The 17,747-nt window shown below is 38.1% G+C and overlaps 1 protein-coding gene across 2 annotated transcripts in view; it reads right to left on the reverse strand.

Moving 5' to 3' along the window:
* ZNF143 (zinc finger protein 143) overlaps positions 1-17,747 on the reverse strand; it is a 42,632-nt gene that overhangs the window by 20,020 nt on the left and 4,865 nt on the right. The window contains exons 2-7 of one of the 2 annotated variants that reach the window (XM_069857597.1): positions 8,416-8,534; positions 7,529-7,621; positions 6,969-7,052; positions 6,655-6,735; positions 5,370-5,566; positions 1,507-1,581 (exon numbers count right to left, since the gene is read on the reverse strand). In XM_069857597.1, the coding sequence (XP_069713698.1) occupies positions 1,507-1,581; positions 5,370-5,566; positions 6,655-6,735; positions 6,969-7,052; positions 7,529-7,621; positions 8,416-8,527 (642 nt within the window). In that variant the 5' untranslated portion in view covers positions 8,528-8,534. Of the gene's footprint in view, positions 1-1,506; positions 1,582-5,369; positions 5,567-6,654; positions 6,736-6,968; positions 7,053-7,528; positions 7,622-8,403; positions 8,535-17,747 lie in introns of both variants that reach the window. The other variant, XM_069857596.1, reaches the window with a different exon arrangement.

A 17,747-nucleotide genomic window follows, 5' to 3' on the forward strand; every position in this document is an offset into this window, starting at 1 on the left:
AAGTCACCTTATAGGGGTCAGAATTTGAGACTAAGCCTCAACACCTTTTGAAACATCAGATCTGTTTTTCTTTGGAACATACAATGCTCTAAAAGACTGACACATTTCCATATGGCATATATATTGCCATACACACACAAGCAACCTCCAGATTCACTTCGTTTTGGGGTTAAGGTTGAAATCAGCATGTAAGTGGATAAGGGATAAAGGTCATTTTGGTTAATAGCCTCTTACTTTTATGTAAAAACAACCAACATCTTATCTTTCTCTTCCTTGAATTTTGCATTTTCTTGGAGTTGTAATTGTATTCCAGCTTCCGAGTGTGCAAAACCTCTGTATTTCTTGATTTCATTTTATGCAACATATGCCATATGCAATGCTAGTACTAGCTATTCTCTCCTTTCACAGTCATGCCACACTGGCAAGAGTAGAGAGGCTGCAGCTTTAAATATGATGCGAGCTAGCTTTTAAAAAAATTAAAAATAGAGAACTTTGAGATCATTGTCAGAGGTTAAACTATAATTCTTCCTTTCACAGGTGCTGTATCTTGGAAGATATATTTCCTCTTTGTCTAGTTCATTACCTCTTAAACCAAATAAAAAGATAAAACAGTGCTTCTCTGACCAAATCTTTCTCAATGCAATGACTTTTCTGGTTTTGATTTTGTTGTTTGAACCTGCAAGGGTATAGGGGGCTTATTTTTTTTGTTGTTAGTCATAATTCTTTGAAAGCCAGAACACATTTTGCTTTTTATTTTCCTTCAATTAAGTATGTTATGATGACAAATACCACTCTCCTTACACAATTTTACAGATCCTAAGAAAAAAAGCTTCAGACCTAATAACTTGTACCTGTATTTTCTATTGCCCTTTAAACTGTTAAGTTAATATTGTCATACGGACAAGGTTTTTATACTTTTACATATTAACAATGTGAATACAGAAAAATAAATTGAAATATTTTTCCTGCTTCTTTCAGCATTCACTTGGAGCAAATTGCAAAACCTGCAATAAAAGTCAGGGATTGTAACAGGGCAAGTGGAATTAAAATAAGTCACAAAAGAGAGATTAGTTCAAGGCATATGCCTGGAAGTGTCTCTCCTGAGAAGAAAGCAATTGATTGAGTCAGCGCTTCTTCTGCTTCAAGGACTATAAAAAGTCATCTCATTCTCTGGAAAAGAACTTCTGAGATACCTATACCCCTATTAATGAAATACTCCAGTCACTGAAAAAAAAAAAAAAAATCTGAGAAACCCAACATAATTTATAACCTTTTAACAGAAAACTCCCAGAAAACAGTTAAGTATTAGATGATCTTTTTAAAATACTGTGAAAGGATCTTGTTCAGAGACAAAAATAAGACCTATCTGTATAGAAGGTTTGAGATCTATAATTCCTGAAGGGTAGCAGCAGACCCTAGGTCATGGGTACACAGGATTACCCATCATGCACATTGCTGTGGAGGAAAGACAAAAGAAATAGATATATTCTGTATTGGGCTACATACCTGCATTTTTTTATCTTGTTCATTTTCACCTATCATTCCTGTGCCGCCAACACTGTCATTTCCATCAATAGATACCTGAAAAATGAAGGTGAAATAGGAAAAACATTTAGAGATTATTTTTATTCATCTGAAAAACAAAGGGTTACAGACAGTGCCTGAAGGCTCATTTCATGGCTCTCTAGCTCCCTCTAGAAACGTGGTTATCCTGTAGTACAGTAGCTTCCATTAAAATCACCACTTACAGCACCTGCATTATAGAATAGGTAAAGTGAGCATCTCAGATTTGTCTTAAAACAAGCTAGGAAGACTGCAAGAACCAAATAAGTTAAATTAATAGACTGAAAAAAAGTATTAAAATAAACAAACAAATTTAACCATGCTGAGTTCTGACAGGAAAACAAACAACAAAACCCCCAAACGTTTACTTTTTATAACAGGGATATCTCTCTCTCACTCCCTGCTAAGTAGACACAACTTGTTTGGAAAAATATACCTAAGACAGTGTGTTACACCTCAATTCAAAGTAGTCAAAATTACACCAGCTAAGCAAAGAGTCACGTATTGCTCCATAGGTTTATTCTTAAAAACAGTCTACAAGAAGAGAAAGGTATTGCTGCTTTCTGTTGAGCTTGTAAAAATGTTTGAAGGAATATTCAATGTTAGTTTGAAATTTTTATTTAAATAAAGATATAATTGTCTATTTCAAAAAACCCCAAAAAACCACAACCCCCCAAACTCTCACATAGATAAACTCAAAGCAAAGTGTCTTATTAGGCACTGTAGAAAAAAACTGATTTCAAGTCTACTTTAAGTAGTTTCCCCAATCCTTAATTGCCTACGTAGTGCACACAGGCGTTCACAATACACTCTGCATCCATTAAACTCAAGGCTGAGACTGATGCACCTAAATCTAGTCCAAGTGATTGTTCTCTAAAACAGTTTGGCAAGAATCTCCCTCAGCTGGTATGCCTCTGCCCTTTCACTGAGGAGGTCACAGTAGGTTCTTGAGGGCATTAATGGCTGCGTGAAATATCTTTCTCAATGCATCAGCTACCAACATTTTGCTTGGACACTGAGGATGAACTTGTCCCATAAGAGGTTTTCAGACTGTACTGCCTTTTTAAATTAGATGATTGTGAGCAATATACTTCTGGCAACTTTGAGCTAAAATGGTGAAGAGGGAAGTGCCCAAGAAGAGATAGTTTATATTACAGAGAGACTGCAAAGAGCCTGCAAGCAGGTAATTCTTAAATGGCTTTTTTAAAAGGAAATAATAGCCATTTTGGAACCTCCTCCTGCAGAATTTTTGAAGGTAGAGGAGCAAACGTGCACAGAAAGGAGACTTGAATCACTTAATCCTGAACTTCCTGTTGCTGGTTGAAACATGGACATGAAATTAAAAGTTCACCAGTGCCACTGGAAACAAATTATCCGAACGGAACATGCATGTAGACATACACAAATCCCAGGAACTGCACTTTTGTCACAGGAAAACAGATTTTGGAAGAAAAGTATGTGTTGTAACCTCACAATTACGTTACACATCTTCTGACTTTGTGTTCACTTAGAGCAAAGATCGCCTTTTTCCTTGGTTGCTCTGGGAGGAAGGTAGCATTGACTTAGCTTAAAATTAAGAGGACTATTTATGGCTTTGCATGTGCTCTGCAAGATGTGGGAAAGTAGTACTATGCCTAAAAGAGAAGGAGAGGACAATGGAAAATGTACACGTTCCACTGCTTCCTGTGAGCTGCTTCGTAGTCTTCTTGGATCTCTTCGATGAACTCTCTTAGCGAGTTTCTACACTGACCTGGGGCATCCCACTAATCTTTGCTATTTCTGTCTGTTAGGTAGGACAGGGCAACAGAGGAGAACCACCACTCTCCAAATCTGCCATAATTTTTTTTTTTTTAATTTTTAAGAGAAAACCTTCAAAGTTAACAAAAAAAGTAAGATATCCAATTTTAAACCTCTCTGTTTTCTGCAGTACTGGAAGAATTCTGGAAGGATTCCAAGGAAGATCTTTGAGTTTCTCATAAAAGACTGTCTAAGATTCTAAAGAAAGATTTAGTCTACCTTTAGTTAAGAACATCTATGCTGACTCCAACTACAGGTCAGTCTAGTGCATAATTTTGTTTCCAACAGCAGCCAGCAGCAGAAGCTAGAGAAGATTAAAGAACAGGCCAAGTAGTGATACAATCCCAGAAATATTGTCCCAGCCTCCAAGCGATTTGTGGTTTAGGAACTTCCTGAGTTATTAGTTACATGTTTCTACCTAATAGTCCTGGATGCATTTTTCTTTATGTAATTACTCTTTGAAACGAGAGACATATTAGTATCCACAATAAGCATTCTACAAGCAGTGCCATGGCTTAACTTTGTGCTGTCTGAAAAAGTATTCTTCCCTTGTTTTTCTTGAGCCTGTCACCTGAGAGTTCCATCTGATCATTTCTCAGTTCTTGCATCAGTAAAGACAATGGCAAATCTCTACTCTTCTCTGTGCTGCTTAAAATGTTACAAAATTCTATCATATACTTACTTCATGTATTTCATATATTTGGTCATCATTGTTGCACCTTCCTGTACCTTTTTCAATGTTCCTATACCAGCTGCTACAAGTATACGTTGCCTCACTAGGAAGCGTACACGGACACAGAGTAGACTCACAAACCCACATTTCTCCTTTTAAGAGAAAGACGGGGTTGTGATGATTGAGCTATTGTTTGCTTTTGTATGTAAAATAGGTGCAATACTTGAAAACACACTTCTACTGACTTTCCCTGAGAGATTCCGGCAGTACCTTTCAGAATAAGGTTCTGAAATGAAAGCTTAAAGAAAATAAATAGCATTTTTCCTAGACACACAAAAGTACACTACAGAAAAAAGAAATCACATAATTAAAAACCATATGTTGATATAAATAAGACAAATGCAAATTTGCATTTCTTCTGCTTCTTCTTCACCTTCTCAAAACAGAAACTCATAACAAATTCTGATTAACATAGCTCCTTGCTAAGCCAGACAGTTATTACTGATTTAAAACTAAATTAAACAGCAGCTAAGGAATGTGTAAAAGCTTGTCACTACAGCTCAACTAGCCTTGAATTACCTTTTATTTTATGAAATACTAAGGCATAGCTAAACATAAAACAATCTGACTGGCTTTCTCTGGCTGTCCTCAATTACAACAGAAGTATAATGGAAAGAATAGTGTATAAGAAATTTAATCTTAATGGTCCTTCTACCAAAATTTGACAACTCTCAGTGACACTTCAGGACAGATTTTAAAATTTATTCCACCCGCTCCTTTTTTCAGAGCAATGCATGTACTGATGGCAATCATCCTGCAGCAGGGGCACTGCTGAACTACAGTTATGAAAATTGCAGTGCCTATTATTATACGTACATCATGTTTACAGAACTACAGTGAAGTGGACAACATGAATTTTAAGCATCATACTACATTTTACTATTGAAAATATAGATCAAAGAAGTTTTTCGCAAACTCAGTAAATGTCTAGTTGTCTGTTGTGCACATCATAGCCTGTGTTGCCCTTGCCCTGTATGCCAGGCCCTACTCTCCTCAATGCAAGGAAAAGAAAAATAATTCAGCAATTGTGCCTGAACAAGAATCAAGAACATATCATTCCAGTGTTCTATCTTTCTTCTCTTTATGCAACACTACACACTGCAGCTGCTCATAATAGTGAAGCGCCGTCATGACGGTTTGGTGTTCTCTCTTCTAATAGTCCGAAGACTGCCTTAATCATCATTTTAATTCTTAGATTGCAGTTGGCTTTTGCTGCCAGGTATCTTGTGATGCTACATTAAAACGTTACGTATAGAGAAAATGTCTTAAAGTCTACCTTGGCTGCATACTGCTCCAAAGCACTGATAGTGTCTGGGTCAATGGTAGCATCTCCTGTATGAAGACCTGCCACTGTGCCGTCAGCTTGAATGGCTAAAATGGTATCTGACTGCGGCATTTGCACCGTGTGGTGAATGTAGGCAGTTGTTCCATCCTCCAGCTGGACTGCTTGTAACGCGCTCTGGTCGTAACTGTCTGAGAAATAATATCACAAAGTGTTACGAGAGAAAAGGAATGGCAATGCCTGCATGTAACACAAGAAACTGCTGGTCAGGAAAAGCCTCCTAAAGTCATATATATGTATGAAACACACGAAAAATATAAACAGGAGTATATGAGAGACACAAATATTAACACGAATAGCACAGATGAAATTTTAGCCCGTAGCTTTATTTCTGCACACTTATAAAATCACAAATCCATTTTTATATTGGTCGAGATTTATTTACAAAGGAAACCAGGAAGATAAATATGCTTTCCATTTCATATCCACTCATAATTAAACAAAAATAACGTAACACATGAACTGATATCAGTACTTCAGATTTTAGAATTCATTAATCTGATTTTAAAAACAGAATCATGCAAAAGAAACACAAAATATAGGATGACTTTAAAGGAAAAAGTTCTTGATGGCATTCTCTCCTCTTAGCACTGACGATTATAGAATGTAATGCTTGTCACAGTCATTTAAACAGACGTAAAATATCTACTTGTTTGCTTTTTGTAAGGAAGTAGTGCTATTTCCAAGACTAGTGTAATCATCTGCAGAAATCTAAGACATCATTTAAAATAAATAAGTTTGTATTCTTGACTGTCAGCTGTCGCATTTTCTGCCCTACTACCTAATGGCAAAATCATCAAGAGCGTCATCTTTAAAACTTAAGCCAATTTCTACATTCTTTAGCTCAAGAGAGACCGACTGATTGATTGACTCTTACCTGCATTCTCTTCTCATTTTCACATGCAATTATTGCTGAAACCTGTATAAGGGCTTACATTCTCTACTAATCCGACATATACATACTTTAATGCGATCCTGAGCTAAAAAAACCAGTGAAATATGCTGGTTTAAAATCTGTTTATAACTGTTATATGAGGCCCAAACAAGGCACTGAACCTCCCTCACTTCAATAATCTCCAGATGTCACAAACCAAAAGCAACAAGCAGTCTACATTGGGAATCTTAACTAAATGACATCAGTCCAAAACGAGTACCATGTTTTACACGGCTGAAGTTCTGTTGAATTCTAATGCAATAAATAATACTTGAAAAAACTTACCTTTTGAGGTGTGATGAATAAATGCCGTAGTTCCATCTTCCAGCTGAACTGCTTGTCCATCTTCGAGACGCAAGCTGTCCCCTGTTTGGAAGAAAGAATAACAATGCTTCAACGATAGTTTGAAAAGTCCTTTAGTTGAAAAGATTAAACACTAAATACACTAATGTTCAGACTACAAAATATCTAGGATCTCTTCATGACTGTTTCCATTAAAATAAGAAATCAAGATATTATAATGATGGTTAATTACTTAATATTAATATTTATCAGTAATATGTATTTTTAGAATACATTCTTTGTATTACTACACTTACTGCTTTTAGGCATGGGTACATGTTGAACATAAGCAGCAGAACCATCTTCTAATTGAATCACTTGGCCATCCATTAATTTTCCATCTGAAATACATAATTAGAATTCTTAAAAAATATTCTGCATGACACATAGCAGTTTAAACACACAGTTGGTATTTTCTGGTTTAAAGTATCAATTAAACATCACTGAAAAATAATTTTTGGTAGAGTACACACAGTGTGAGTCTACAGATTTTTCAAACTCTGGGATAAAAAAAAAGGTAAAGGCCTGATTTCCTATCTATTAGGCAGAATGTTGATATTTGGTTTTAAAATGTAAAGATCATCTCACTGTTGTTTGACTTACGTTCTGCATTTGATATGTGCATCCTATTAGTAGCAGAAATAAATGCTTATTTTAGAGTATCACTGCAATGCCTGCAATTCCTAACTGGAATTGGAACTTCATAAACATCGTGCAGATTTTGCCTGACTTTACAAACTAAAGGGTTTATGATCCAAAGGCAAGGTTAAAAAGAGGAATACAATTTCAATTGATCAAAAACTAGTCATTTACTTACCTTTAGAATTGTGCTGTATGTAAGCTGTGGAGCCATCGGCAAGGGTAACTGCTTGCAAACTTACACCTTCCATGTTTTCTAAGTTGTCACCATCTAGCAAGGAAAAAAGCTCATATTCACTATGACCAGCATAAACTAAAAATCACAACTCAACCACCTCCAGAAATTATTACATCCCTTTAAAGCATAATGATTTCAGAAATAACAATGGGAACTAGTTCTTACTCCGTTTCTGGTTTTTGAACCTTGAACGTATACTAAAGTCACGTGTTCAAGATTTTGCTCTGTTAACATGACAGCTAGAATGTTATTTTCCTTACCTAAAAAAGTTAAAATAGCACTGAATAAATAACTAAAAAGCTAAGGTTTTAAGAGAAATATTAATTAGGTCACAAATGTTAACAGTGAAATAACTACATATATGCTTGCATTGATAATTCTGTTTTGCACAATATTACTTGTCATTACTATATACAAATCTATTTAGAGTAAAATATAAATTTAAGAAAAAGTTGTAATTGTGTAACTCATAACAAAGCTGCCAGAAAACATCAAGTTTAAACCAATCCTAAATCACCAATCTATTTTAAAACTTAACTTGCCTAATACATACTTAGTTATAAACTCAAGTTAAGAAGGCTAGAACAGTAAAACTACAGTGAGAATAAAGTCAGATTTTATATTTCCTATTTTGGTACATTTACACTCCTAGTACCTTAATTAAAAGATAATTTCCTTTCAGAATTAAATTAGTGAATTTAATCAAATTCAGTTAACTAAGAAAAATTTCTGTTAGATTTTTAATTTAGAATACACTATGTGAGTTAGAGTTTTATCTGAATTTCAAACAGAAAATAACATAGAGATATTTTAACCTGAGGGTTCACCTTGTACAGCTACAGCTTCTGTTAGACAAAGAGTCACGTGCTGGGCCTCCATTCCTCCTCCAGAAAATTCAGTCATTCCCTGAGAGTCTCGATTTATCTGAGCTAATAACATTGTCTACCTAGAAAGAAAGTATTCACAAAACATAGAAAATTTAAACACAGAACCAGAACTAATTAGTGACAAGAACTAGAACTAGCTAGAGACAATCCAAGTTTAATTAGACTTTTATACAGCTGCTACAAGTATTTTCTGTTACTTGCCTTATAAAGAAGATGCTATGAATGATTTACTTACCTGAAAAATACTCAAGAGGAAAAAAAGTTATTTGGAATAAGTAAATATTATTACGCCAATTAACCAAGCTATTAAGAACTTCAGGCAGCTGTTACTAATAGAACTGCATCAACCACATTAGATTTCAGTTAAGTATGAATTATTCAGCCTATGTATAAAGAATAATGGTGGTAAGGACGGTATAAGTAATGATATCTTTTTGTCCCAAGAACTGAAATAAGGCTGACAATTCCCCTCTGGCCACCTATGACAAAAGTAGGGCTTTAACTATAAATTAAACATCTCTTTGGTGTCAGTAAAAGATTCAGAATCTGTCACACACTGGGCAATATGCACTTCATTTGCAGGTCTGACTGAATGATCCAACTATTTCCCTAAATTTTGGACGACAGTTTGTATTAAAAATCTTTTGTAAAAAATTTTCTCCTTGAAAATAATGAAGTACCTCATGATAAAACTCATTGATAAGACAACAGGACACTGATTAGTGGGCAACAGTCACAACTCCGCATGTATCTCCCAGAACCAGATACAGCCACCCCTTTGGATAGTTATCTTCTACCCAGACAGGTTTCAATATGGGAGATTAGGAAGTCAACTGAAGCTCAAAGGCTATTACTAATTTTCAATATTATTAGATGAAGAAGGTGTAAAGATAATTCATATAACATTGTGTTCTACTAAATCACATGCTGGATTTCACCACAGGGAAAAACCCTCCTCCCCCCCAAAAAACAAAACAAAAAGAGAGTCTCTGAGTTTTGCAAGCCCTTTCCTTAATGTAACATACGCTTAGATGTGGCTGAAAGGAAGGGAGGTTCACACAGAACTGTAGTCTAGGCCACACAGTATTAAAGCAACTTTCCCCCATCCCAATTTCTTGATTGTCAAGAGTTTTTCTTACAATAAGAAGCAGTAAAATCATCTCACAAAAAGGTTACAGATAAACACAGCTTTTAAACTTAGCATGGCTCTATGATCTGCCGTTTTATAATTCACGGCTAAGAAGAATAATCTAGTTTTTTTTAATTTACTTATGATTTATTATATTTCTAAGGAACTAGGCTATTTTTACCTCTACAGTCCAAAAATTTGCCCTCGAACAAGCAACTCAGTGGTGTCAAAGATGAGTGAGAAGCAAGTACTTACATCCAAGCTAAAGAATAATGAAAGCAAAACTAGACCATTTAGGTACTCCCGCATGCTCGCAGTATTTAAAAGGTGTGGTGTGCTAATTTAGTAGTTGAAAACTATACCTGAGCAGTATTTCCCAAATACATCCAACTGACTTTATGCCAGAGCCAATTTCCTACAGAGGGAGGCAACTATTTGAGTTTCTTAGCCTTGGCAGAGAAAAAGCTGACCCACGTCCAGCTGCTGCAGCTCTTTGGCTGCCTAAAGTGCTTTAACCAGACAAATGTGTCACTACAGTCCAAGCCCTGCTAACCTTCCATGTGATGTTATACCGAGTACCCACATTACCTCCTGATATTGGGCCTGGAGTCTCAATCACCTTGGCGTGTATGAGGATATTATTGACAGCTTGGTTAACTGTTGAGAGCCCAGTTAATGGAACAAATACAGTTTAATAAAGGAAGTGGAAGGAGTAGCCTTAGGAAGGTTTTACACCTCCTGTTTAAAAAAAAAAAAAAAAAGAGCAAGTTTCTTCACATGCCGTGTTGAAAATCATATATAAAAAAACACTGATGATCAGTTCACAATTCAGTAGGAAATACGTCTTCCAAGATTAAAATCCTACATAATATTTACCTGGAACATTAAGGAAACTAAAATATGGACTCACAATATAGATTCTGAACCTCGAATAACTGTAAGCATCAAAAAGAAGATGCAGATAAAATAGAAACCAAATTATAATTCAAATGAGGTGAGAGAGATTTTAACATCCACAGGAAGATGGGAAATTCTTGTTTCTGCCATCCTTTTAAAGAAAAGCTTTTCTAGAAAATAGTCTCTAAAAGAGCTGTAATACAACAGAAGAAGAGCCAGTGCAGAGAAGCCATGCAGACTAATGTGCATTTATACTAGACGTTTCTCAAGAAAATGAAATAGCTAAGGTTCTTTTGATACTATAATTTAAGGGACAAGGAGTTGTACAAGGACATAAGAGATCCTGAGTTAAACTCCTTCCCCTGCCATCTCTGCATTACTGACTTTGGAACAGGAACTTCTTTCCCTATTACTCATTTATCCCCTCCTATCTCAAAATAGGGACAAAACACTTAGAAAGCATTTTGCTCATAAATCAAAAGTGGGACAACTTGCTGTAGCTACAGGATCAGCTTAAATAAGCAAAGAAGTGAAGTGGCCCTGCCCTCAGTGTCCATATTCTGCACTGGAAATAAGATCAGAAAACTGATGCAGTTGAAAAAAACCAACCAAACAACTACCACCAAAAGAAGTTTTATTCCAGACTAGTTCACAAGGACTGCTTCTCTAAAGGAACTGCCAAGTCATATGAAGTTAAATTAAATAATTATGGTATTAGATGCTGGTGGTGCAGAGTTTGTCTGTCTGTTAAGTGTTTTGCATTGTCAATGTTTTCCATTCATTCAGTTTTAAGGACACCTGACGGAAATTGGCTGCAACACAGAGAGACCATTTCACACATTGGAAAAGAAAGGCTGTACAACCACCGGTATTGACTAAAACTATCTTCTGAAACAACTCCATCAGGGACTGCATCTCAAGGGCCTTTCAGCTCCTGTCTATTTTCATAGAATCACAGAATAGTTTGGATTGGAAGGGACCTTAAAGTTCATCCAGTTCCGACCTCCCTGCCATGGGCAGGTAGCCTTCCCACTAGGACCAGGCTGCTCAAAGCCTCATGCAGCGTGGCCATGAACACCTCCAGGAATGGGGCATCCATGACCTCTCTGGGCAACCTGTGCCAGTGCCTCACCATCTTCACAGTAAAAAAATTTCTTTCTAATATCCATGTCCCCTCTTTCAGCTTTAAACTACTGCCCCTTGTCCTGTCACTGCACTCCCCGACACAGGGCCCCTCCGCAGCTTTCCTGTAGTCCCTCCCTTTCAGTACCAGAAAGCTGCTTTAAGGCCTCCCCAGAGCCTTCTCTTCTCTAGGCTAAACAACCCCAACTCTCCCAGCCTAGCCTCATACAGGAGGTGCTCCAGCCCTCTGAGCATCTTCGTGGCCTCCTCTGACTCGCTCTAACAGATCCGCATCCTTCCTCTGTTGAGGACTCCAGAGCTGAACGCAGTACTCCAGGTTAGGTCTCATGAAAGCAAAGTAGAAGGGCAGAATCACCTCTCTTAACCTGCTGCTCTCACTTGTTTTGATGCAGCCCAGGAAACGATTGGCTTTTCAGGCTGCAAGCACATATTGCCAGCTCATGTTGGGCTTCTCATCCACCAACACACCCAAGTCCTTCTCTCCAGGGCTACTCTCAATCCATTCTCCACCCAGCCTGTGTCTGTGCTTGGGATTGCCCTGACCCAGGTGCAGGACCTTACACTTGGCACTGTCAAACTTCATGAGGATCGCACATGCCCACCCCTCAAGCCTGTCAAGGCCCCTCTGGATGGTATCTCTTGCCTGCAGTGTCAACCACACGACACAGCTTGGCATCAACGGCAAACTTGCTGAGTGTGCCTCGATCCCACTGTCCATGTCTGTGACAAAGGTGTTAAACAACACTGGTCCCAATACCAAGTCCTGTGGAACGCCACTCATCACTGGTCTCCACTTGCACAGTGAGCCACTAGCAACCATCCAGCCTATTCCCTATCCACCAACCAGTCCATCCATCAAATCCATGTCTCTCCAATTTAGACAAGAATGTCATGCAGGACACTGTTAAATGCTTTGCACAAATCCAGGTAGATGATAGCAGTTGTTCTTCCCTTATTCATCAATCCTGTAGCCCCATCATAGAAGGCCACAAAATTCATCAAGCAGAATTTGTCCTTAGTGAAGCTGTGCTGGTTGGCACCAATCACCTCCTTCCTCCACCCCACCCCCCTCTCAACCCCATGCGCCTCAGCAGATCTTCCAGGAGAATCTGCTCCATGATCTTGCTGGCACAGAGGTGAGGCTGACTGACCTATAGTTCCCTGCGTCTTCCTTTTTAACTTTTTTAAAAATGAAGGTTGTTTCCCCTTTTCCAGACAGTGGGAACTTCACCAGATTGCCATGACTAATCAAGTATGATGGACAGTGGCTTAGCAACTTCACCTGCCAGTTCCCTCAGGACCCATGGATGCATCCCATCAGGTCCCATGAACTTACACACCTTCAGCTTCCTTAGATGGTCTTGCACCTGATCCTCTCCTACAGGCGGTGGTTCTTCAATCTCCCAGTCCCTGCCTTTGCCTTCTGTGACTTGTGCAGGGTGGCTTGAGCCCTGGCCAGTGAAGACTGAGGCAAAAATTTGTTCAGAACCTCAGCCTCCTCCACATCCTGGGCAACCAGGTGTCCCATTTACTTCTGGAGAAGGCCCGTATCCTCCCTAGACTTCCCTGTTAGCACTGATATACATATAGATGCTTTTCTTGTTGTCCTTGACATCCTTGGCCATCCTTTAGACTGTTCCCTGTTTTAGACAAAGTCTCTTTGAAGAAGCCCCCAGCATCTTTAATATACTATTTGCCTTCAAAATAGAATAATGTCCTTTCTCCAGAGATTATGCCTCTCAACTTCGGGGAAGTACAGAGGAAGCTAGTCAAATGCAGACAACGGCAAATTCTTGAATGAGGCTGAGCAGAACCAATTGCTTTAAAGGGCCAATAACTATTTTGGGAGAAAAAGAAATCTAATGCAAGATAAATTCAAAGGCCAAAGGAGCAAAAGTAATAGTTTAAATTATTTTGCAGTGTTTTTTATTGTACCATGGCTGATTAATTATTATGACACCATGAAAAAAATAAATCAGAGTGAACTGCTGTACAACACACAGCGATGTTCACTGCCTCTATTCCAATATGGAATATCAACCTGGACAATCACGTGCTGTAACTTACACAGATTATATTGCTGTTTTCTCCCAATTTGGACTACTTTATCTTTTCCAATATATCTTCTTCCCAAACCTCTGTGCTTCCACTAGCTTCTTATGCCTAGCTCTGTCCTTTCTCCTTGAAGTATCAGCTTCCTTCTTCAGTTAGTCCTGTTGTGGTCCCAAATTTCCAGCAAATCTCTTTTCCCCAATCTAACTCCATCCTTCAATGTCAAAATAATCTAAAATATTCCCATGTCCACATCAACTCCTTCTGCACCTAGTTCCTAAACCTTCTCTTACTGCTGCTCTGCTCTACACGTCCATCACACCATTGTCTATCACCTTCATATCTCTTTGTCTCAAGCCAGTTCACGTTCAGACCCATCTTAGAAGTACATCCCCTGTAACAGAGGCTGTAGCACCAGGACCCTCCCAAAGAGCAGAACCCCAGCTTTCACTCGCTCTTTCGTGATGGAGCAGTTTTGCTCAGTTACTCTGCTTTGTAGGGAGAAGTACCCTCAGACAGAAGTCCTACTCACTGTCAGCGTCTCCTCCTCCTCCCCTGTGCAGAAGACTGACTAGCCGGTGCTATGAACTCTGAGGAAGAGGATGGGGAAGGAACTAAAGAAGATATAAAGTTCAGCCACGCTGTAGAGAAATGGGTCAAGCTATCATAGAGATACTGCTGCTACAGTGTTACTTACTTCTCTTTTTCAGTAAGAATGGTAAGGTACTGGAACCCATAGCAAAGAAAGGTTATGCACTCTCCGTCCTTGTAGGCATTCAAGACTTAGCTTGACTCAGCATTGGGCAACTTGGTCTAATCAGACCTGCCTTGACTGGGGCTGGCCTAGATAACCTATGGAGGTCCCTTCCACCTTAAACTGTTCTATGATATCTAATAGTTTTGATAGTGCATACATTTAAAACAGTACCCCCACGCTGTTGGTACATCATCCACTCCGCAAATCTGGTCTCCTATTATTTTTATTAAATTTTTTTGAAACCAGTCCATTTCAATCAAACACAAGTTTCTTCCCTTAACTCAACCTTCAGTCACCCTCTTTCCCACCTTTTCTGCTAATTGGCTTACATGCTGCTTGCTCCTCAGTTTCCAGCAAATTTGGCTTCATCCTTTTTCCAAACTGAATCTTACCAGCTTCTTCCTCTAATCCACCTCATTGCTTTTATTTCTGCGCATTTGCATCATTAAACTTCTTCTTTAAAACTCCTGTCTGCCAGGAAATTTGTCAGCAAGGATCTGGGACAGAAAGATTTCCTTTACCCACTTCAAATACTGCACCTCATTAGTTAAAAAGCAGCAGAAAGCATCCATTTTTAGGAAAATACGTGAACCCTGGGGTGGGGCCTGCGTGGCTGCTCAACAAGATTGAAGCACGTGCATTCTGCTTAACCTCGAAACCTGTCCTACAGAAAAGACAGAAGCACAGACTTAGTCACGAGGTACTCACTGAAGTGAAAACTCGAGGCTTGACTTTGTGAACTCCTGCAAATCTTCACAGATCATACACAAGTTGTAATTTTCAAAGGCATGTTAATGATGATATTTGGGAAGACTTTCATAGCACAGTAATGCATATTGCATTCCGGTAGTGATTAGTCACTGGAATATGCCTATGGTTTCACACAGAGAAAATTTTACTATCAATTTGGTTAAAATACTTCCCACAAAAAAAATCAGCTGAGACAGAAAATAATTAGACTTAAAATCTCTAAACTTAAAACAGTGTCTGATAGAAGGAAGCAACAGCAAAAGCATGGAGTAGGTAATGTGCATTGCTGACTTTATTAAGCTTTTTGACAAAAGCTGCACCTGTAACGTAAACTCCAAACATTACACTGATAGAAAACAATATGCTCTTCAGCATGGGACAATAGGTACAACATTTTAATAAAATAAAATAAAAAAAACCAAAAAAACCCAAAGAAAACCAAAAAATCCAAACCACCAACAAACTCAAACCACTCCCACAATTCTATGAACAATAAAAAACTGTGAACTTAAGTACACTTCAAGCCTCCAAACTCAGAAACCGAGGCAGGAAGGGGGAAAGAGGGGAGAAGAGAGAGGTTTGTGAAAAATAAAGGATTTGATGAAGTTGCATATCTAGAGAACACCTCCTGTATTTATCCTTCCACTCACACTCAAACAAATAGGATCTTTGGAGTGCTGCCACTTGTTTTTGAGGAAAAAATGCAATGTTAGAAGAGTTTTTATGTAAACTCAATCTAGCAACTGGAAAGAAGTGTCTGCTGAAAACTAGGAATTGAACAACTGAAACAGGAGATAGGATTAAGGCAGCTAAAAAGAAAAGCAAGAACTGAGAGAGGGCATGCTGCCAGGGAGTAGAAAGCAGGTTTGGGGCAATGGGGAGCTCCAGCGGCTGAAAGGATAGCATGAGACCCCATGTAGTTGAGAATGAGGCAAATAACAGCTGGAAAATAGCAGGAATTTGCCATTTAAGGAATGACTGAATTACTGTGTTGCTGGACAAAGGAAAAACCTCCAGCGACAGTAGCTGAAACTCCTTAGAGAAAAAAAAAAGATGACTCTTTGAGGATGATTAACAGGAAATGGAATAAAGTTGGTAAGAGCACTCATGGAAGAAAACTTATGACTATAAAAATGCAAACCAGAATATACAGGAATAAAGAATTGAGAAAGACAGACAGGAAAAAATGCTATTCCATTCAGCAATCTTGTGATTGCTCACTCTCCTTGAGCAGAAAGTACTGAGAAGTTTTAAAATGAAGTAAATGGATATTATTTCAAAGGAACATCACTTTTATTTTTAATACACTTCCAAATAATGTACAAAACTTGTTTTAGCTTATAGAGCTTATAAAAGCCAACAAACAATCCAGAAAAGTAAAATGGCAAATGACACAGCCCCACAATACTGAAAGTTTCGTTAGGGAACTTTAGGAAACTGCATTCCCTATGTTTGACAAAGCTGGATCCCAGAGTTTAAGTATGTCTGCAAAGTAATATAATGAAGGTTTTCCTGAATTAAATACTGGCACTATTAGAGTTCTTAGTAACTGATATGGTTGGAAATATCAATAATTTCCCCAAACTGGTCCAATTCACACACATTTATGAAAAAATCAAGATCAGTACCTACAATTAACATTCTGGGTAAACACACTTCAACTGATAATATGCATTACAGCGTTCTGGGTCTTGGTGCGAAAAAACAGCTGCTACAGACTGAAAAATTGACTAGTCTGGACAAAGTTTCTTTAAAGGACCCAAGTGTACCAACTTATTAATTACATAAAGTCATTTGGCAGCTGTAAAATCAGAAAAAAAACCAAACCCCAAAATCAAACCTACAGCAGAGCTAAGGCTCTCTAAAATCCCACCTTTGTTCCCACATGTACCTGTATGATAAACTTTTCAAGTACCACATTAGAAATCTGTAGCAGGGTCAGAAATGAAATCTGAATCCTGTGGATGCTTTGATCAAATGCTTCAATAGATGAGACGTGGATTTCTCTCTTCGGGAGTAGCACTTACTTTTTTCAGTGTTTTACCATTGCACCGAAGCACTGATTTCATGCTAGAACTGGTCTGACTGACTTTTAGTGAACAAACACAAACTACTTAATGTTAGGCATTTCTAAATTTCTACATGCTTTCTCCTATAATCTTAACTTTTACGGTGGGTTTTTTTCCAATCTCTTGTAAAGGCAAGCAAAATGTAATTAAACAGCAATTTCCACATTAATCATCCACTGTATAAAATGGAAACAAGGCTGAAATATAGAACAAAAACCTCCATTAAAGAGTCTGGTAACAATAGTTGGATTCAGATAGAGAGGCAAGATATACAGTTTAATAGCAAATTACACAATTGTTTTCTAGATAGCAAAGAAATGTTGCAAGTCATGAACCGCAGGCTCTAACCCTGCTCCTGGAGAAGGACCTAATCAAGATTGACAGCACTGTCAGCTGCATAACCGTGACGTGTACGCTCTGAGTGGCAGCACAGCTAACTTGTGGAGACTCACGTTGCCCAAAGCAGAGGTTTGCA

The sequence above is a fragment of the Phaenicophaeus curvirostris genome, chromosome 5 (assembly GCF_032191515.1).
Source record: "Phaenicophaeus curvirostris isolate KB17595 chromosome 5, BPBGC_Pcur_1.0, whole genome shotgun sequence".
In the NCBI taxonomy this organism is placed as follows: Eukaryota; Metazoa; Chordata; class Aves; order Cuculiformes; family Cuculidae; genus Phaenicophaeus; species Phaenicophaeus curvirostris.